The sequence below is a fragment of the Drosophila mauritiana genome, chromosome 3R, assembly GCF_004382145.1.
Source record: "Drosophila mauritiana strain mau12 chromosome 3R, ASM438214v1, whole genome shotgun sequence".
Classification (NCBI taxonomy): Eukaryota; Metazoa; Arthropoda; class Insecta; order Diptera; family Drosophilidae; genus Drosophila; species Drosophila mauritiana.
In genome coordinates this window covers 7544914-7566804 of record NC_046670.1, presented here as the reverse complement: position 1 = coordinate 7566804, position 21891 = coordinate 7544914, and the positions used below count along the sequence as shown (strand labels likewise).

The following is a 21891-nucleotide window of genomic DNA, read 5'->3' as shown; positions in this document are numbered from 1 at the left end:
GAGTCATCTAATAACATTTATTCTAATGGAAAAGGCGAACGGAAAAAAATCGCTGACGAATGTAAATCTCCATTTGCTCAACGTCCTTCCAACTTGACCCCTTGGATACCAGGGAACCTTTTGGCCATAAGTGTAAGAAAGCTGGCTTAAATCGCAGAGCACAAAAGCCCCATAATCTGTCGCAGACAAAAAAAAAAGGAGAGAAAAGTCGTTAAAACTTTCTTTAACTCATAATGAAATAGCAGCGCGGTGCGGGCCTGAAGATGCGCGATTTCAATCCACAACCTTCGGGCCTTTGTTTCTTTTTTCTTTGGGCTAAAATGCAACTACGTAACTCATAAAACTTGAGCAATCGCGCATAAATCTTGGCCAGACAAAATGGCCAACTGTTGTTGCCGGGTCCTTATCGGACGGACTTCGTTAGCCGGCAATTTTTCTTGGAAAATGGAAAAGCGCCCCAGAAGAAATTCATATTCGTTTCTCTAACAATAAAAGTTGACAGCATGGAACGGACACGTGGCGATGGTCAGGTGGCAATAGGAGTACCTGTCTGCCGTATAAAGTTACAATCGAAACCATTTTTCCGAACAGAAATAAAATACCTCTGGAAATTGTTTTATGCACAGCAAATGGCACGAAATGTATCTGTAGAGATTTATACAATGGGAGTTGTAAAACCGATCACTTAATATTTTTTTAAGGATTTGTTTATTGTAATGTGTTAGATAATTTTAACGTTAAAGAAATATGACAACAATTTTAAAAGTAATTTACCTCTCTGCTTTATTTGTGACATAACCGAAATAAGGTTGGCAAAATATTACGGTGCTATATGATTAATATATTTTATCCTGAACTGCGGATTAAAAACAATTATGTGTGCAAAATTGAGTGTCACATTTTCTTTGCCAGGATGATAAATACTTGTTTTAAACCAATTTTAAGGCGTCGTTCACACTCTGTTAAACTTTTCCACAGATCTGGCCTGTAAATAATCCAGCTTTAAAAATATCAATCAACTGAATTTCGGGACCATCCGAATATAAGCCCAGCTAACCCACATTTATAACCGCTTAGTCTGTGGCACGTATCTAAAATTAGTGCCTCGTCGCCACAAATACACACTCGCATGTAACGTCCACGTCATTCGCATAAAACCCTTTAATGGCTATGCACCAATTACCATTAAAAGCGGACAGCCTCGCCTGAAATGTATACATGCATATATATGGAAAACGCTGCTGAAAAAAATAGCGAAAATCAATATATATGTACGCCGTTCGAAGGACTCGAAAACGCAGCTGAGATTGAAAAATCCTCGAAACGGTGTGCGCGAATCGTTTTTTAGCTATGCGACTGCTATGATTTCCTGCTTTTTGTAGCGGCTACTTAACGTCCTTGGACGTGCCATGATTTATAATACTCTGCGATGGGGTTTCACCCAATAAATGAGTTACAGAACGCTTAGTGTTGTTACAAAGTGGGGTCTTATCTAGAATATAGAAGAAATGTCCATATTATACAGATAATGTAGTTTTTATTATATAAGGAAACTTGCATTTTGTTGCAGATGAAATTATTATTACTTTCTTTTTAAATTATTATTACTTCTAATATTTAGTTTATATCTTAAGGTAATTTATTAATATTTATATAAGAATGTATGCCAATTTTTATTAAAATTTTAGTACTTAGAACTGTTAAGATTCCTTTTACTTAAAATTATTTTAGATACAACTCCCCAAAGGACATCTCTTCTTCGTTCTGAGTGAGCTAATTTACTCGGGAACTGATTTTTTGCCCTTTTCTGTGTGCATGACCAAATGGCAGGACATAAATCTACAAATGTGATAAATGGTTATAAAGCCAAGCGTAATGTTTATTTAAAATAATGATGATGATGAGCAGCTGCAGCTGCTTGCCATTACAGCGCCCTACTCGCTCCTTTTCGTCCTTGTTTTTATTCGTGTATGTAAATTGCCGCGGACGTTTGATAGCTGCCCAAAGAAGGATGTGCCATTGAGGCTCGGAAATTTGTTGGCCTGAGCGAGTGGCGCTTTTTAGCGCGACAGACAGCTGTTAAAGTTCAGCTGTCAATTATTCATAAAATTGCGCATACGTCTGCACTCATTACGCATACGCCGCGTATGCTACTCGGTCTTCATTTCGCCAGCGTTTTCTTTTTTTTTTGTGCGTGTGCTCGGATCGCTTTCATTTCACTGGTTCATATTAATTTGATTTATACAGAAACGCACACACACACGCACGTGCGACATTTGTCCTTTTTTTATTCGGCTGCTTATATTTATTCGTTTTATGGTTTGGCTTTAACATAAATTTGCATAATTGAGCTCCAGACTGCTCCAATCTGAATGTTTGATTTATGTGCCGTCTCCATTGAAAACTTTGCGGCTAAGTTGCTATAATTTCAGGCCAAAGTTCCAGAGGATATTTGTGTTTATAATTTACGCACGAAACCGAAAAACTTTTGATGGTTTTTTGGCGGCTTATTATTATTTTTGTCTGTTGGTAGATTTGTATAATATGGTAGGTAGTCTAATGGAAATAAGTGGACTGCGGGAACTTCTTAAAATATGCTAATGCACTGGTAATGCCACATTGTAGGGGTTTTTAATGAATACAATTAATGCTAACTTAAAGTAAGTTTTGAAACGATCTTTGGTTGGAAAGTTTCGTGTGGTTCTGAAGTAATATTTTAACTTTACTAATCACCAACTTCAAGTTAAGCCCCTTGCTCAATGTAATGTCAAATCAATACACTGTTTCGTAACCTCAATAAGCCTCTTTGACAAATTGCCCGAATGTCGGACCTTTGCCCTATCTCCAGTCATTGATCGGACAACAAATTATTTTAGCCCTGTCCCATAAGGCCAATCAATGTGGTATCATTACAAAGCCATTAAGTTGGCCAATCAAAACCATGCAAAAAGGACCACAGAAAAACACCCACAGACAAAACATGACTCAATGTAATTCAATCAGAGTGCCAGTCAAATGGCACAAGAACTCGTTAGCAGAAATATGCTGGTCTAATATCAGATATGTCCCATGAAATTAGTTTCCAATTAAAAAAGAAGCCTACCAGCATTTAATAATTGCCTAGTTAATGATCCTAGCCTCAAACTCTTAGTCCATTTAGGAGAATCATCTAGTAATATTTGATTGGAGTAGGGAAAATTAGCAAAAAAAAAGGAAACCGCTGCTCGATAGGGCAATCGATATATTCCTCCTCGAAACCCAAAATCGTAGGCAATGTCAACGGTGCAGGCCTGCTACATTTTGGCCCTTTGATTGATTGATTTGCCCACGAGCTAAATGAATTCATCATCCACATTTGAGTGTATCCCCAGCACAAGCTAATTTATCATCTGAATCAATCGAAGGACGAGCAACGCAATTTGAACAGCTGAGAACGATGAATTCGATGAAACTAATCAAATATGATGGCAGGTTACAAATAGATGGAGCTGGCACTGCCTCAATTGGGAAAAAGGCTTTAAATCTAATTTATTGCATGTTGCAATTGGAAAATAATTCAAGTATAAACATGTACTTCAATTAACATTCTAAACAAACATGCCAATAATATTAGCTCATTTTTCACACTTCATTTAATCGACATATTAATATTTTATGACATTTATTCCTGAGAGCTTTTTGTCTTCATATCTCGGAAAATTCAATACCGTGTGTCCCAGCTGAACCTTAATCAATTTATATTTTGACATTTTAAAAATGTTCTCTATATAAATATTTGAGGCGGCCATTAAGGGCTTATAGGTAATTCCTGGAACACAATTTTGTTTGCGAGGTTGGTTCTGTATATATTTAAGAAAGGATCACGTTCGCAAGAAAATTACAATTTTATTATAAAAGGAAAATCTGTGCACTGTGGCCTTCTAGTCAAGTTAAACCTATTTCTATTTTATTGTTTATTTTGTTTTATATTTATATAATTAGATATATGTATATCAACAGAGTTTATCGAACAAAATTTAGTAGTATTCACTTACATTTTGATTCCCTTCCACTGTTGATTACTACTGCTCTGATGGCCATAAAAACTCTTGTTAACGCCCTCGTGTGTTACTCACATGTTGAATTTGGCTTAAATTCACTGTTGCTGTTGCTGCTCCTTCGCCATTTTGGCTTGTCGATTACGTGGATGGCTCAGCTGGTGGTCCCAAAATCCGTAAAAAAGAAGAGCTGGTGGTGGCTAATTTCAGCACGAGTTCCTTACTCTTTGGACCAACTTCAAAGTCACTGCCAAACATGTGGGGCAGAAGCGTTTTAATCTAAATAATTTATAAACTGTTCCCTGCTCGTATCGTGCTTTCGCCTAATGCCTCGCATGTTTTTCCTATTGTTCGGCATGTGCGAGGACCACCTGTGGTTGGGCTTCTCCTGCCATCCTGGTGGCGCAACACTCCGGATTGAATTTACATATTTACATCCGGTTGGCAGGAGTAAAACCATATGTGCTCGGGATTATGGCTGTCGCCGCACTGAAGCGTTAAGCTGTGGAAAACGATGGAGATGGAGAATTTGTAGCGCCTTATCGCAGACATGGGATAGATCGGTTTTCCCGAGCGTATCGATTAAATGGGTTGTGGTGAAGATGTATTTAAAATTAAGTCAACGGTTTATTGAGCGATTGATGGCTGAGTGAGGGATGCGATGGAACACCTGGAAACCCAGATACCCATATACCTTAAACCATACCAAACCATTAAACCATTCTATCCGCCTCATCGGCAACTGTCACAAGCTGTACCTGTCCTTGGAAAATTGGAGAGCTTAGCTAGCTGCGACTTGCATTAAATGTCAAAGAGTCAAGCAATTTCATTATTCTCGAATGGAGGCGGGCGGAGGACCTCGTACCTTATCCTTCGACCCACGCTGTTGGTAATTTGCCCATTGAGGCGTGTGATTTCCAGCAGGTGAAGGCAGCACAAAAAGTTTAAAAAAGACAAAAAGCGCTAAAGAATAACAAAAATTTGTTTCTGTAACTTTTGTTGCCTACGGCTCTTTTGTGGAAAAGGCAATATGGCATGAAAAGCATCCAGGAAAATGGCGCAAAAAGTAGAATCATTAATATCTTTTTTTTTACACCCCTGCTCCACGGAAATACTCGCCCAATAGAATGCTAATCAAAACGAATGTTCGTATCATCTGTCAATTAAAGCAACTTGCATACAAAACAGACAACATATATATGAGCAAAAGACTACATTGTACTTCCGTAACGTGCCGCCTATTACGACTAATTTAGAAGAAGCGTTGGTAAACTCGAACTTGGCCAAACATTCGCCATGATTAGGCCCATTAATTTTGTGTCTTGACATTTCGATGCGTAAGTTTTGGGGGAAGCTCTGTACGCAGCTGATCAATTTGATTGAGTGGGAAAAACTGTCAGTAGCAAGCGGATTTGTAAGAAAAGGAATAATTACATTAAAAGTTAAGAAATTTAGACTGTTCACATATAGTTTCTAGTTTAAGAGACTTCAACAGGAAAAGAACATATTAATTAAACTTTATTGTTGAAAAATGAAAAAAGTAAGCTAGTTTTCCTCCTTATGATGCATATTTGAACGCAAATAAATGATTGAACAATTTACTGAATCCTTAACCTTGAAGGTTAAGGTTATAGTATAAATCTTTACGTGAGAAAACTTTTAAAAGTGAAGAGTTGACTTCACTTCTAAGGTCTTTTGCATCTTACAGCCATGGATGTGTATTCGTAACCCATCCTTTGGGTTTATTTAACTTTCGCGGTGGCTCTTGAACTAACATTTCCTTTGCTAAAATCCTCTGGCCCCAACCAAGCTTGTTTGTTAAAACAAAACCCTTCAAGTTGCGGTGAAAAGTTAAGCGCTTAAATTTACTGAAACCATTTAATTGCATCACTCGCTCTGTGAGGATAAAAATGCGGATTAAATGGGAGAATAAGGGCGGAAAAACACAAACGGAGGAGTCTAAGAACTTGGCTTAAACGCACGACCGACTGCCAACGGGGACACCATGTCCTGCGTTCGCGTAATTGTCATATTCCTTGGCCACAACCAACTCAAGTGGTAATTATTTTAGCATTTTTCCAGTGCAACGTGCGGGCGGAATGGAATGGGGGCATGAAGTGCAAGGTCCTCGGTTGCAATTAACAAGAGGCAAGGCGAAAATGTGTCAGCCAAGACAAGGTATGGCTGCAGGACCTTGGTTCTATATTTGGGGCATGACATTTGCATTTAGAAGCCAAGAATTGTATGCAAAAAATGTGTAAAGCAATGAGCTTTTGTCTCTGCTATATATTTATTTATGAGTCCGCTCAATGGGTCAAGGATTAAGTGTCGCAGAAAGCGAACTTCAACTCAGTCAATCCACAAATATCCTGGCCATAAAATCAAATGCCATTTAAGTGGTCCATCAATTTTACAGCTCGCAGATGGCATGAGTCAATCCTCAATAATTCTTCTTTTATGTCCAAAGTGCGAACTGCGTAATTCAATTACCTTTTCAGCGAAAAAGCAAGCGAAGAGCTGAGAATTGTCAGAGTCATTAACACGTGAGTGCATAAACATTAATAATTCCCGGTGTTATATCCACACCGTAGCCCAAAAGTGAGCGCAGCGAATGGAAGTCAAAGACGGAACCGGAAATTCCATCAATTTAATGACTTCCCGTCGACGATTTCGCAGCCATTGCCGTTGACATTGGCCATGGGGAATGGCCATTCGCACATCTGGGTCAAGGCCTCAATGTCCACTGACAACTGTAGGATATCATTACAATCCACAGATTAAGATAGAGTTACACCGACACCCGTATTTATTGCTGCAGCTGACTACTGTGCCTCACTGTGGCATTTGATAATTGCCTGCGGCACGACACCAGCACGTAAAGTTGCTCGCCAGGATTTTGATGGCACTGGAAAATCATTTGGTAGGGGGTGTTAAATGATCTGGAATGGAGCTGCTGGGGCACAACTATTTCTATGTGGAATTTGTGAAGGATGTCCTGTATTTTTAAAAAGCGTCAGATATTCTTTGGTATTTTTAAATTCTAGTTAAGTGGGAACTGGATTAAAAAAAAGTACAAAAATCAAACAACAGTACCTTTGCTCAAATGGCATAAAGTTTTTAATATATTGATCGTTGATTTTTGCCATATTTTTATAGTTTACAGATAGTTAACCCTATCTGTTTCATATAAGCTTTTTCGACACCTTAATTCTAGTTTTAGTTCTACCCAGAAACCCAAACGCCCCAATTGCAGTGAACATGCCGTGCTAGTTTTTCATTGTGCTGGGGTAAAAATAAACGGGCAAACAAACATCCAAATAGCGATTAGGATCATGTGAAATGCTTTCGTTCCATTGTCGTAATAGTGTCAGAGGGGCTTTTATTTCGTTAGCGTTTTGCCATTTTTGCTCGCTTTTAAATTCAGAGTTTGTCATACGCTTTGTTGGATTCCATTCGCTTGCCATTTGTTTGCACGAAATTATTTTCCTTCTGGCTCGTTGGGTCGTTGTAATGCGAACTTTGACTGGGTGCAAATATACATACGAATATATCTGTCGGATACCAAATACATTTGTACAACTTTCTGTGTGATGAACTCATTTGGGGTTGGTGGCTTGGCGGTTCTCCAAACGCCAGCCAAATGACAATTGTTGGCCTGGCATTCCGTTTGATTGCGTGAAGTGCAGCCACAGACTGTCCCATCCATTTCGGATATTTCAGACATTTTAGCCATTTCACTCATTTCAGCCACTCTAGCCATTTTGTGAATATATTTTTGGTCGAAGGGTGGTTCGGTTTTTCGGCACTGGGCCACAAAGGGAGGAGACAGACAGACAGACAGACAGTCTCTCGTGTAAGCTTATTTTAGTTTAATGACGTTGTCCTGTCTGTTGCCATGTTTAGCTGGATCTAAAAAGAAGTATTATAAAAAGCTCGGGTTTTAGCCGAATTTTTTCGACACACAAAACTGCTGTTGACAGTTGGTTATGCTGTTGAGTTTTTGGCTTAGCCTTTTTCCATACAGTTTTTAGTTGAATTTATTTTGATAGAATGTGTGTGTACATTCAGTTTATTCGTAATTGATGTGAAAAGTTTATTTCGTCCTTTTTCCTCTGGCATTTATTTAGTTTATGAAAGCGTGAAAGCATATGCGAAAAATGAATTTAAACATACTGATCTCAAAGAAAACCACTTTTGCAATATTTGTGGTTTTTTTAAGAGAAATGTTTGTGGGAAAATTAAAATGATGTCACTTGCTGACACGTAAGTTCCTATCTAAAACAAATCCTTTTCTAGTTAAGCAACTGACATGAAACCGATTGCTCAATTTCTAATTTATATCGCTGCCATTCCACCGAAATCACACTTAATCATGTTCCACTTGGCTACGCAAGTTCAAATTACGCAAAAATCAAATTCAGGACCTGAGATTGCGTTCCTTCTAACAAGCTATTTGTGACGGGTTGGGCCATTAAAATGGCGCATGTAGGGAAGGGTCCTTTGCACCTTAACGATGTGCTCCCATTTCCGCTTCATTTCCCGTCAACAAATTTGCGTAAAAGAAATCAAATTCCGCCCGGACACGCCTAAGCCCTCCAAACGGAACGAATTGCATTAGTTTTCCGCACCCACAGCTATTAGAAAAAGGGGGAGGAAAAAGGAGGAAAATCCGTGCTTTTATGATTGCAAATTTTGCTGCGCACACGGATTTTTCCCTGTAGGCGCTTTCCACACTTTAACAAAGGCATTTCCGTTATGGAAAGCGCATTTGTTTTTGCACGCTTCCATTCGACATATTTTCGTTTTTATTGGGCAATAATAGTGAAAAGTTTACGGCAGACTTTGGAGGGTCATAAACTTGTTTCCCACCAAGTTTATTTTAGAGTGTTGTTCTAAACGATTCTGATTTTGGCTAGACCTTTTGCAACAACCATTTCACAGTTAAAAATAGCTACAGTTTGAACTGATATTGGTAAAGCTCACCAGGACTGACGGCATTGTATCACTAGTTAATTATTAATTGGTCTTTGGCATTTATATTTTATTTATAACACGGCCAGAATGCCGCGTTAGATCAACCTTGCCGCTAATATTGACCTCGCTTTAAACCATTTACTTCAGAACTTGACATTTCCGGATCTCATTTAATATTCAAATTCGAAAATGACAAGAGAATTAAAAATGCATATACTAAGTTCTGGTTTTCAGCAGATACCCGGGTTTTGAAGCGTGCGAACAATGTCATCTGGGTGCGATTTAATAAAGTTAATGGACTGGCATTGTGACTTGACATCCTCCTTATCCTGCAAATTAATTAGCTTACCCATTACTCCATCACCTTCAGCTTATTTCCGATATTTTCCCAGTTGCATTTCGGCTATGCACATGCACTTGTGTTTATGCAGTTTGCCTGAGTGCAATTAGCTTAAGCGGACTAATGGATATGGTTGATTAATGATTCAAAATGTTGCTAATGAATTTTTAGATTGCTGGAAATTTTCCATGCAAATAGGCTCTAAGCTTTATGTGCGACAGTATGAATATTACATTGTTTTAAAGTTTTGAAGATAATCATTTGTAAAATTACAATAATAACAAGAAAACTTTGTTGTTTTTAGAAATACTGTTCAATTAGATATATGCACAACATATTTTGGCATTGTGTAACTGTTTAATCTGTTTAATTTCTCTGCTGCCATTCTTCTGGTCACTTAATATAACATATCATATTTTGCTGTATATACCAACTATTTTATTGGTTATTTGTCACCTCACATGGTGAGCCTTCCAACCGAACTGCAAATTTCTTATTCAATACGTATATTCCGGTGCCATTCGTGGTGGAGCACATTCGCAGGCAATAATGCCAGACCAAAGCCATATCTCACACTCAGTTGGCCCGGAGCGTAAACGTGGCCGTAACCGTAACGGCGGCAAGACAATCGAAGCGACGTCGAGATGCATGTCCTCGAGGGCCGGAATCGGTGGGATATATACATATACGAATGTGTACCCATGGTGCTACTAATAAATTACGTCAGAGTTCTGTTCCGTTTTGTGTGTGCGTGGCATTGCATACAAATGTGCTAATTTATAAGGAAAACAATTAGTTCTTCTTGGTGCTGCTACTGCTGTTGCTATTGTTTTTGCCACTGCAATCAAACTGGTTTTCAGCCAACATAGCGACAAACCAAACAACCAACTTACAGGCAAGGAAAGTAATTTTCATTAGTGCGCTACATACGCCGTTGGCCCAGGGTGTGTGCAATTATTTATTTGATATTGCGTATACGTCACTCTGTGCCGTTCCCTTTGTTTATTTCCCCACATGCCGTCGTGTTGTGCGGTCTCAGTTTGCCATAGTTGCCAACTCTAGCTAGTCACTCTGCGGTTCGCATATGCAAAGCTTAATTATGGCCGGCATATGATTGTGTCTAAAGAAAACCGGGGTTGGTCAAGAGAAGTTGGCTAACCGCAGGTCTTCATGGACAGAAATGAATCCCCATGGGGCCGGCAGCATAATTGCGTTTTAGTCAAAAGATAAAACGTTTATGAAGTGCTTCATGAATATAATACTTCAGTTCTGCTACATGTTACGCTTTGCCTGTTTTACGTAGTGTAAATATGCTCAATATTTATAATATAAATTTAATTAATTCGTTTAAGTGCCACTAGACCAAGCGAATAAATGAATGACATATCAAAGAACTCCAAGTTTTAAAGATAAATACCATTTTAAAGAGAAATACTTACCTCTTACAGAACTCTTACCTTAACTTTATCAAGAAAATGTAGGCTCTTTAATAATGCGCTAGTTAGGTATTCACATTACAATGGAGACCCACAATTAAATAAATTTCGTAGTTACCGCACTTGATTATTCCCATGAAAGGCTACTGCCAATTAAAGGCAGCCACACAAGTCGTCAGAACTTCCATCATCCCCTTAAAGTTAACTCTTGGTCATAACTGTACCGACTGTGTGTCCTGGCTGCTTACAAACTGGCAGCTGTCAGTGGATCGAAGTCATGCCGAAACTTAGGCTGAACCCCAACTTAAACCCCAACTCCAAACTACGCAGATATGGACGGATATTGCCCATCGACCATGAGGAGAATCCACCCCATAACTGGAACACGCCCAGGCAATTGCGAGGGTCAGGTAAACTGCAATTGGCAGGCGGATGTGCCATAGATGCTATGGTAGCCACAACCCAGCAGCTGACACAACATGTGCCCGAGCCAAGAGCAATAACTGAGTAACATTGCGCATACGCCATGCGTGACAACGCCTGCTGCTGCTGCTTTTGGTGCTTCGCAAATTGACACAGGAAAACTAAAATTCTGTTAACTGGCACGCTGTCTGTGGTATGGAATTACACTATATTACACTATGTGCCTTTTTCCGATAAACTTGGAAGCAATTCCCCTTGAAGATAATGTAACTGGCTTGTATATTAATAAGAAACTTTCTTTTGGTTTTCCAAACTCTTTAAGCTTGTGTTTAAGTCTTTTGACGAGAGCTTGAATAAATGTTTTGTTAATTAATAAAATTTAACTTACTATTTTTAATCTCCGATGTTTAACAAACTTCAAGTGGTTTTACAAAAGAACTTTCCATCGTTCTTTCGCTAAAGTTGCACATAAAACACAAGCTCTGCAGCGGCAACTGCCAATTTTGTTGCACAGTGTTATTACTCGTTTTTATACGGCCATAGTGCTGGATAGTTAAGATTATACCATAAGGAGACAGCAACGAAAGGCGAGTGTAACAATATTCTCTGGTGTCACGTGCGGCGCTTAGCAAAATGTTGAACGAGCTTCTGGATTTTGGCTTTTGGACATTGTGAGGCGGAAACAACATTGTGTGCGGCCAGAAGCTTTACGCGTCATTTAACTCTGTTTGGCCATGTATATGATTATTATTTTTATTTTATTTTTTTGCCAGAGAGACGCCATGAGGAGCAGGAAGCTGTGTGTTGACTTTATACTTTTGGCTTTTATGCAACATTCATTATGTGTGCAACATTCATTATGTGTGCAACCGACCCAACCAGAGCTGCTCGCCTCCTTGATATTGGGAAATCAGTCTCAGTCAAATGAGTTTGCTTAAAAGCCTGGGCTGTGATTTTAAATGTGTGCAACACATGATTACTTTCTGAAACAAGCTCTTTAAGATTTTGTAGGTTTAACAAAGATATGGCCTATTCTAAATCGGGTTTTAGCAGAAAATGGTATTAATGAAATCATTAGTACAAGAATTAATTTCTTAGAAAAACTGTGTTTATTAAAAAAACAGCACTGCTTATTCCAGATTATCTCAGATTTCTTTGAATGAGTCAATTCCTTTCTGTTCCACTTCTCAGTTGAATAAATTATTCAAGAGACATTTCCACAAGAAGTTCGTATAGCCAATCCTTTCGCTTGCAACGTATCACGTTTAATCGTAAACCGAAAAGGCATTAAAAATAATAAAGTATTCAAATGGTAATCAATTGCTGCATAAAACGAGAATGGAAACGGGACTAAACTAAAATCGACAACAAAATAAAGGAGAAAACAAACGCTTTCAATGCCACAACAAAGTACAAAAGTTGTCCTTTTTATGCCACATAAAAGCCAACTTTAAGTGCGAGTGTTAAGGCCAGCATCGACATCTTTCAAAGGGGAAAAGGGCGAAAACCCAGGACGGGCAACCGGCTATGGTAAAGGCCAAAGCAACCAACCCTTTGGCTCATTTGACCTTTTCAATCTGAGCACAGTACGCACAATCAACCGAAACACTTCTCCCACAGAATTATATCCAGTGAGCTGATTTTCTGGGGCTTTCTCCAGTGGGTAAGAGGAGACTTATTGGATCCCTCGGCCTGTCAATTAGTGGTGCCAAGCACATAAATTCCAATTGTTTTGACATTAACCGAAACATAATGAATCACACAAAATTAACTTGTCTCGCGCGTGCCACGGTGCGTATGTGCAATGTCAGCCAAGTTGTTTCACCTTTGCCGCTGTCCAAGGTGACAAGAACAAGGTTTTAATAAACGTTCTTAACTAACTATTTTTTGTCTTATTTTACATGGTGATTTTTATCAACTCGGAAAGAGAGCTAGAATAGAGGGTAGGTGAAAAAAGAAGCAGCAAAAACTTCGTCTAAACTTTAACCGAAAAATATTTCAAGTGTCACAAAAAAAGTTCGCGGGCATGAAAATTAAATTAGACTTTTTTACTCGTCCAAAAAAGATTTGATCTTTGAATGCTTAACTTTTTTTTTTTTTTTGTTTGCGTTAGGGATTTAGCCACATTTGGGAACCGTGGAAATGTGCGTCGGCGAATGAAAATTGTTTTCCAAAAATTGTGCGCTCTCCCACGTGCAGAGCCTAATAAAACCAATTTGCCTGGGCCAAAAAAGAAAAGCTAACACAAAAAAATAAATAAGCCTACAAATTCGGCTTTACATATTATATGAAAAATGTTGAATTTCGGCACAAGCAGAAACAATAAATTCAATTAACTTTCTCCTCGTTTTGTTCTGTTCTTTTTTTGTGGGGTTGATGTTTCACTCTGATGGGGAAACATCATCATGTCCTTATCCTTTTCATTCATTTACACCCCCTCGTAAAACTGAAAGCTTCCTTAACGCCTTTTTATGAACAGCAAAATATGGCGAGGGAAAATGTAAACAATAAACAACATGAAAGCAAATTAATTTGCTTAATTGTGAGAAAACATTTTCGTGATATTTTTATTATTTTTACCGTTCTTATTTGGACTTAGGCTATTGTTTGTTTCTTAATTGAATTGAATACTTTTTTGTTTGGCCCCAAAAATAGAACTTAATTAGTTTCGTATTTACCGGAATGGAAGTATAATTTTATTGCGTATTCAACAAATTAAAAAACCAGAGAGTTGCGTAATTAAAATCAGTATAATCTAAACTACAAATATTTATCTTTTAATATTTGTATTCAAAACAGATACATGCAATTATAGCAGAAAAAGCATACAAGTTATAAATCTGTCTGTAAAATATCCTATGAATGCATTGTTTAATTTTAATTATTCAAATTAAAAATATATTCAAATATATTTTAAATATAATTGGAAAAAGCTAGTAATGATTTTTATACCCGTTACTCGTAGAATAAAAGGGTATACTAGATTCGTTAAAAGGTATGCAACAAGAAGAAGTAAGCGTTGTAACTCGTACCGATTTCAAAATTGTATTCAAAAGCTAATTCGAGCCGCGAAAAGTTAACGTACAAATATTTTATGTTTTTTAACTTAGCTGCTGAGTAACGGGTATCTAATAGTCGGCGAACTCAACTGTTCTCTCTTGTTTTCTAATATTAAAAACACTCTGTGGGTTGCATACCAATTCTGCTAATAATTTAAACAATAATTCAATACGGTCCGTTGAACTGAACTAATCCAGTTATATTAGAAGCAGAAAATAAACAGGGAATTAAAACAAATAAATGTATTGTTGGTAAACAAATCCCCTAATACAGATTAAACACATGAATATAGTGTTTGCGCGCTTGCTTATATTGAACATACAAATATTTTTCAAACTTTTTATTTTGAAAAAGACTTACAAGCTCACAGACTGACACTCAAATTTCTTTTTCATTTTCCGTTTTCAGAAGCCTGTCATCCATATGAGCCCTTCAAGTGTCCCGGGGATGGTAATTGCATTTCCATCCAATATTTATGCGATGGTGCACCCGATTGCTCTGACGGATACGATGAGGATATGCGTCTGTGTACGGCGGGTAAGTCATGTTGCAGGTTGCGGGATATTGCCACTTCAACTGGGATTCTAATTGAATGTTTGCCAGTTTGCCATTAATAATTCGCTTTGTCAGTATGATTTTGGGGATTTTGCCTGCGAAATGAGAATTTTCGAAAAGGAACTCTGCCTAAATTAGCTTAAGAAGGAACATTTCAGGAAATGAGCAACCAAACTTGAAACATTCTGCTGTGCAAAGTCATGGCCAGATATGATTTTTTTTTTAAGCTAGAAGCGAGACTAGAACTTTTCCTTGGTCGTGTTGCATTCTAACATATTTTGTGGAGCTTGCTTCTTGCTGGCACCTAATCAAATAAGTCCAAGCTGCACCAAAGTTTCCGTACAAAATCTTAAAAACTTTCCCCGCTTGTTCGTTGTCCGTCAACTGAGGTTTTTTGGGCCAACTTTCAAGTGCAACGGAAATGAGCTGCTTGTCAAAATGCTAACGAAGGTTCTGCCTCAAAAAGGGAAAGTTGTAAAGTGTCCTTTAAACTGAATAATTAAGTAATATTCAGCATAGTTTTTCTTTTGAACTTTATTCATTGCTTGCCAATGGGTGCTGTTGATCGCAAACCTAAAATAATATTTATACAATCACGACATTGTTAATTGAATGTGATTCACATTCTATATCTTGCCATATCAATTACTCTTGCCATTGCAATCACCGACGTAATTGCCGTAAATTGAAAAGCAACTAAGCAAAACATTTATTTAATTTTCATAATCGATACAGGATGCTATGTGTATACATGAAAAGTGAATTAAAAAGACAAAAAATAGGGACCATTAATGGCAGCGAAAGTTTTTATAGTTTCCCTAATTATGTCATGGCTAGAAAAATGAAAAAATTTGCATGATAAATTATAAAATTCGTTACGCAGACACAGGCAAACAAAGGCCGCCACAAATTGTGCGGAAAACTTTACTTTACGGCGGAGGAGAGATTTACCTCCCAACCACCCGCTGTGCCCGCCGAAAATGCGAAATTCGAGACTTGAGGCCAAACAGCAAATTGTTGCTGCTAATTGCTGGCAATTCAGTTGGCTGAAAGTTGAGATACAAGCCAGCATTCCACCTTCCCCACCCACCTACGCCCACCGCCCACTTTCCACGCCCATTTTCCTTCTCTTTATCTTATCCTGCCAGTTCCTGGCACAATGGCATAAATTTTCGCCGGTTTTCCGCCACTGTTCGGCTCGAGGGAGAAAAAACTATTTTCGACAATGAAATCATTTAGGAAGTGTCGGCTGCTTTGGCGCTGGCTTAAGTTATTGCTTCAACCTCGGCGCTCTTTGATAAATTATTCGCCTAGTTTCTCGTTATTATCCTCACTGCCCCTGCTTTTCCGGGGAAACTCCCTTTTGTTTGGCAGCTAGGCAACAGTTGAAAGACAAAAGGTTCCCTCGGCGGCAAGTTTATCGCTGGACCATAGTTCGTTTAATGAGTGGGGTTTTCAGAATTCTTTTAAGGCATATTCTTATATGGACGATTAACTAACTAAACTAAAACATCTTGGAATTTAGCATCAACATAATAAGGGATTTTTAAAAAGTATAAATCAATAGAAACAACTCAAGTAAGCATGGGTGATAAAATGATTTCGCAGTTAAAAAGTGTGTAAAATTAAAGCCAAGTACCACTTATATGTTTCATATATTTTATTAAAATATATCCTTAACATCATGGTTGTAAATTCACAAGCAATTTTCATTCACCCTTTTCATAATATGCTTTTCATATATGCAAATTAAGAAAAATATATTATTTAAGCCACTCATGCTCTCGTTCAGAATCATCATTTGCTGGACGAAGAAAATGAGAGAAAAGAGTTAAATTGCAATCAAAATGATTTAAAAAACTTTTGAACTGCATTTGAATACCCTTGGGAAATTAACATATTTTTGCATATTTTTTATCAGCCAAAGGCTGCGGAGAAAGTTTAAAAATGTTGGCCCATGGGTGGGAGGGGGTAACCTCTGGGCCAGAATGGCCACGTAGACTTAATCTAAACTGCTGATATACATCGTCCGGAATATGTAACAAGTTAAAGGCAAACAACAGGCGACAATCCCCGTTCCCAGCTCACAGCTCGCAACTCCCACAGCCACCCATCCCCACCCGGCAATTGAGCTTGGCCCCCAGGAGCAAAGAACACATTACATGGAGCCACCGAAGCTTATGCAGACGAAAGAAAAATAAGAGTTTTTCCACGGGTTTCGATTTTAAAATACCCAATAAGTTCAGGAAAATTAAAGATCCCAGCTAAATTAATATGCCATCTTTTTGAACCAATAGTTCAACCAATGGGTTCAATCAAACTACTAATTATTTGTATTACTATTATTTCCGATGAATTAAAAAGGAATACTGTCAAGCTGTAATTTTAAACCTAAAAATGTTCTCAGAAATCATTTAAGTTGTGTACAATAAATAATAATACTATAATATATTATTAATGAAATTAAAAGAAATGGGAAAACTATAACATAAATAAACGGAAAATATGAACAAGAGGTTCATAATACATTTTAAACATAAAATAAATACATTTTAAACATTACAAAACTAATAAATTACTTGACTTATGATAAACATACAAATATATTAAAAAAAAGGCAGTAAAAAACTAGGAATTAAGTAATTAAGATTAGTTTAAAAAAAGAGTTACAAGGGCAGAGAAAGGAAAAACCCTGGCGAAGGCTTTTTTTACTCAGATACCGCATGTGAGGCTAATTGTGCACATTAATCTTGATGACAGTTAAACAAAAAGGCCGCAGTCACCCCATAACTAAGGGGTATGAAAAGTGCAGGAATGCGAGGGGCAAAATGGGTTGCAAACGTCGCCATTTGCATAACAAATACAGTCAGTAACTGTACCAACACACACACTAGCGCACACACACACACAGATGGAGAAGGAGACCCATGTAGATACATACGTGTCCTTGCAGCCATTAAAAATGCCAGCATATGTGAGTGAGCGGGTTAAGGGAGCCGGCGGGGAACGGGCACCAGTGGGTTAACAAGTGCAGTCAGTGGGCTAAAAAAAGCGACGCCAAGCGCCGTAAAGTCTGCCCTTTGTGCATGACTGAATTGAGAGACTGGGTGAATGACTACCTGACGGACTGACTGCCTGACTGACTGACCCATAAATGTTTGCCGGAGCCAAAGAAAATACAAGTAAACACAAACAGAAATGTGAATAAATGGGTAGAAACTTATTCAACAGGAGCATGAAAACGAACTGAAAAATATATGCTCCTTTGTGCTGAGCAAGTGCCTCGAAGTGAAAGAATTCCCGCAAGTGGCTTTAGTCGGCAAATGCAAAATAAAAGCTTCAATTCTTCCAAAACTAAACAAAGAATTATTTGAAATTCAATTTAAAGTGTTCCATGGAAATGCAATCCAATTTAAGCCCTTTTTGTAATGTGTTTTTGACTACAACACGAAAGTTTCCAGCAAAAAATCTCAAAATATAAAATCGCACACAACTTTAAAATCAATATTCTCTTTAAATTAAAATTTTAAACAAGTCTTTCCTTTCATTTACATGTAAACATTTCTTTTTTCCATTTAAACTACACGAAATAAAGTAGAGCAACAAAATCTGAATCAGAACAAAAAGTTGATAACGTTTTTATAGAGTTGCTCGTAAATGTGAGTTTTTATTGTTTCCTAAATATTTAAAAAGCATTGTCCGAACATGGCAAATCTCGCAGGACACTCCACCCTTTGCAGTGAGTCCCTGGAATATTTAATTCCTGGGAAAGGACTCATTTCGTATGCACGCGTGCGTTTAAAGTTGAGCGGAAAAGGGCAGCAAGTTCGCTATTAATATTAATGCCTAGGAAATTGTCAGGCGGTGAAAAAATTAATTAATATCTTAACAATGTGACGGGGTAAATTCAATTTTAATGACTTGTAAGTAGAAATGTTGGCCTCATTTATTAATCAGCATTGGTGTGTATTGAGGCCCAACTGTTTGTCGGCTTAATGAACGAAATCAATTTAAATGAGAATACATTATGAATGCAAATGCATTAAGCTGATAGTAATCAGAGCATTCTGTAGTTTATTAATTACATTATGCGGGTAATACCAGCCTCCCCCCCCTCTCTCACGAAAGCTTTATTTAATTGCAACCGATAAAAATGACGTTTGTTTGCCCTCTTAATTGCAGCCAAGCGTCCGCCTGTCGAGGAGACCGCATCCTTCCTCCAGAGCCTGATCGCCTCCCACGGACCCAATTACCTGGAAAAACTTTTCGGCAGCAAGGCACGTGATGCCCTTTCACCTCTCGGCGGAGTCGAGAAGGTCGCCATCGCCCTGAGTGAGTCGCAAACGATTGAGGACTTTGGCGCTGCCCTTCATCTAATGAGGTGAGTACCGGAGCTCCTATCTATTCACTTTCACTGCAGCTCAACACTAGCCGGAGTGCGTGCACTGAGAGAAAGCAGGGGTGCATTAGATTAACTTATAAAAACATTATATTTAAGAATTAAGCGCTCTTTAGCTTAATTTTGTAGGAGGAATGAAAGTTAACTAAATGCTTAAGCTGCTTAAAAGTATAGAATATAGTTGTAGGAAATATTCTAGAATTTTTTATTTTAATTGAATCTCTCTCTGAATTTATTAAGGAAACAAGACTGACGAACATGGAGTTTGAGCGCCTAAAATTTAAAGGTTTTCCCCTTGAAGTTTATAACATTACAATCATGCTTGTTTCAACATTTTCTGAGTAAAAATATACTTCTAAAATTTTTTTTTTCCAATGTCATGCCTTCGGTAGAAAATGTCTGTGCTCGAGTTGGTTTCTTTGCCGCCACAAAACCTCAAAGCGAAATTATTTTTTTATTTTTATATTATTTGTCAGCTGCTTTTCGAGCACGAAACATAATTTTGGCCAGGTCCTAAGCTCATCCGAGTTGCATAAATAGTGAAAGCTGTTTAAGGAACTTTGGCACTGCCAAGGGCTATTTTTACTTTGTGGGTGAATCCTTTTATTCGACAGAAACTATGTTACACAGTGGAAGTCCAGAGGCCAGCCTTTGTCCTTGTCCTTGTGCCATGAATTATCCTTTGCATCTGGTTGTCTGCTGGCATTCGAGTCCCTTTTTCTCTGTTTATCTATTTTTGTGGCTGCTGGAATAATAAAATTGTTCAGCTTCAAGCCAAAAACACACAACGTGCACAATAAGTGTCATGAAATTTTAAAATATGCATGTCATTTATATTCCTGCTTTTACGGTTTTATTTTATAAAGAGCTTCTTTATGGCTTCACTGTTTTTCATAATATTTGCTTGACTTGGCCTAAATAAACAAAATATTTGTCTTTGCCTAATGAATTAAAATATGAAGTGGGGAAGAGCGGAAAGGAATTTTTGGGACATCAGTTTTTATAGTGATTTTATAAGAGGAGAAAATTGGGATGAGCATAGTATTTCAAATATTAATGTTTTTTTAAAAAATAAGGAACGCGAAAAGTTTCTAATTTAAATGTGAAATCCTTCTGGTTTTAAATCAAGCTAGTGAATTAAATTAGTTAGGGAAATCCTTGATAAATCCTGTCGATTACGCTTTGTTAGGCCCAAACGTGTGTTTTCAGCTGCTTAAATTAAATTACTCTGTATTCTGCCGGCATTCTGCTGCGAGCCTCATGCTACAATTTCCAAGATAAACAAATAAAAAATTTAATTAACAAAAATAACAACAAGCAAGCGAGGGAAATGCCCGAATGCAAACACAGCGAGCGGAAAAGAGTGGGTGAGACACAAAACATGAAAGACAAATTTTCATTAAATTAGTACAACAAAAACTAACCACAAAAGTGGTAACCACAAGGTGAGCTGGAGTGGCAATAATAATAATCATAAAACTGTGGGCCATGCAGACACACAGGATCTCGACCAGCGGCGCAGACAAAAGGACACGAAAATAGTCCTCTTCACGCACATGTTGATAAATTAGCAAGACACAAAAGCCCGGGAAATATGGGGACTGGATGAAATATAAGCGGGCTTCGTTTGTCTGGCCTCGCTGGAAATTTACACAATTTCATCAAGGCAATTAATCGCCCAAGTGTCATAATGTCACTCCACCAAGCTCAAGTCTCTATCCGAGAATTGGGAACTGGGAGGGTCGGGATGGAGCTGAATGGATGTACTCGAACCACAAGACACGCACAAATGTTATTAATGTGTATTTTGCACTCTTGAGTGCACTGAAAGAAATTTTCAGGAGGAAGTTCCTTAAAAAAGTAACTAACTTGTTGATATGGTCTGTTAAAGTTAGCAGTGTACTCAATCTGAAGTATATAATTACTAGTACTTAGACACCAAAATAGGTGTACAAGTGTACCTTTTGAGGATTGTACCTATGAATTAATTTTAATTATCTATAGTTAGCTTGTGAGGATGGTACATATATTTATCTAGTTTCAGTGTATCCCACTCACTTTACTAATTATGCTGATGATAATGAAGTTTATCTAGCAGCCGCAACAGGCAGCGAAATATGTGGGTATAGAAAAGAGCTAGCCTGGCTGGGGAGGTTGGGGTCAAAGGACACCCCAGGACACCGACCACCGGCACAATAACAAAGCCAGCAATATAGCTGGCAGCAACAGCCGCACGTTACCTGCAGGGATTAATTAAGCAAAGCGTATAATTTGAGACCCTCCGCAGCAGAGCTAAAAACTTGGCACAGTGTTTGTGTGTCCACGTGATGTGTGCCTGTGGGCGAGTGGGGCATTTGCTCATTATTTCAGTTCACTGTAGCCCAAATGCCATGAAAATGGGGTTCTAGGATATTTAGTAGTTTCCAATTTATTTAGATTTTTTTGGAATTTTATTAAGTATTTATTTATGAGTGGTTTAAACTATGCTACCAAATATGTAATATTTAGTAACAATTTTTCAGTTACAACTTTTAAAAAATCCCATAATCTAATTTTTAAAAATATATTATGATATAATTTATGCATAGTTGTTAACCACTGTGAGCCCAAAAAAAAAAACTATTGCGAGCTAAAAACCATTTAGAGACTGCAGGTGTCTGCTCCCAG

General features: G+C 37.9%; 1 protein-coding gene across 1 annotated transcript in view; it reads left to right on the top strand.

Annotated features, from left to right (window-relative positions):
• Positions 1–21891, top strand: part of LOC117144499 (IDLSRF-like peptide) — a 35274-nt gene that overhangs the window by 10160 nt on the left and 3223 nt on the right. Inside the window, exons 2-3 of the mRNA XM_033309685.1 lie at positions 14679–14807; positions 19008–19206. Of these exons, the coding sequence (XP_033165576.1) occupies positions 14679–14807; positions 19008–19206 (328 nt within the window). The remainder of the gene's footprint in view (positions 1–14678; positions 14808–19007; positions 19207–21891) is intronic.